Raw genomic sequence first — 1,077 nt, 5'->3', positions numbered from 1 at the left:
GGCCTTCCCCGCCAGGCCCCCACAAACCTGCATCCATGACCTCGCCCCGCTGCCGAGGGGTCCCCGGCGCCGTCCGGACGCTGTCCGCCGCGGCGGCTCCTGACTTCAGCTCCTTATCGGTGCTGCCCAGGCGGGCCTCTCCGTGACGACCATGGGGCTCGCCCTCCCCGCCCGTTGCCGGGGCTGTGGGGGCACCAGCGTCATTCCCTGCGGTTGCCGGATCTGAGGGAGAGGAAACCGCGCTGGTGGAGTCTGGAGCGGCCCCCTGAGGTAGGGGGCGCCCCATTAGGTTCTGGGACCACGCTCCGGGAGCCGCGCGCACCGGCATCGCCTATTTTTCCAAGAGGTCCAGAAAGCCGAGGTCCAGTGCCACCAAGGGCGTTCGGGTCCTGGAACTGAGCTCCCACCACCACCACCCCCAGGGGGAAAGGGTCTTTTCCTGAGAGCCTGTCTTTTCTAGGACCTCGGGTTCCGGCCCGACGATGAGTCAGAGCCCCGGCTCTCTCCGTGGGATCGGGTCTTCAAGCCCCTCCCCGGGGGCCGCCAGGGGGAGGGGAGTCCAGTTGTGTAAAAAAATCCCAGAAGGTGAGTGGCCATCGCCGCGCGCCAAGTTCGGGGCGAGTGATCCTCGGCCCGAAACAGCCGGGTCGCCGCGTCCTCTACCCCGAGCTCTGGAGCTGCCCGGATCGCCGCGCGCGTTTCCAAGGGCCGGGCTCTGCGGCGCCGCGCGCAGCGCTCGTGGAAACGGCGCCGGAGTCGTGCGAAGGCTGAGCCGGAGCCGGGCCGCCAGCCACCACCTCCCTCAGCCAGAGCCGAGTGGGCGCGGAGGCCATGTGCTGCACGGCGGCTCCCCCGGCCGCCCAGGAAGCCAAGAAGGGCAAGAGAGCAGGGCAGGCGGCCAGCCCTACCCAGTCGGTCCGGTTTCCTGGGGGAAGCGCTACCTCCGTTCCCCACAATCGCCTAGGGCTGAACACAGCCAGTCCCGGGCTCAGCCTCGCATCTGCGGAGCAACCGGAGCGCCGAGTAAACGCTGACTGCGCGGCCTCGCTGCCTCCAGCCTCAAACTTTTCGCTCAAC

At 69.2% G+C, this 1,077-nt stretch overlaps 1 protein-coding gene across 1 annotated transcript in view; it reads right to left on the bottom strand.

The window, feature by feature from the left end:
• SPHK1 (sphingosine kinase 1) overlaps positions 1–1,071 on the bottom strand; it is a 3,184-nt gene extending 2,113 nt beyond the window's left edge. Inside the window, exon 1 of the mRNA XM_010856209.1 lies at positions 3–1,071. Within this exon, the coding sequence (XP_010854511.1) occupies positions 3–328 (326 nt within the window). The 5' untranslated portion in view covers positions 329–1,071. The remainder of the gene's footprint in view (positions 1–2) is intronic.
• Positions 1,072–1,077: the final 6 nt, after the last annotated feature.

The sequence above is a fragment of the Bison bison genome, unplaced genomic scaffold (genome assembly GCF_000754665.1).
Source record: "Bison bison bison isolate TAMUID 2011002044 unplaced genomic scaffold, Bison_UMD1.0 scf7180017864371, whole genome shotgun sequence".
Classification (NCBI taxonomy): domain Eukaryota; kingdom Metazoa; phylum Chordata; class Mammalia; order Artiodactyla; family Bovidae; genus Bison; species Bison bison.
The sequence above is the reverse complement of the archived record's forward strand: the minus strand, read 5'-3'. Positions and strand labels throughout refer to the sequence as shown.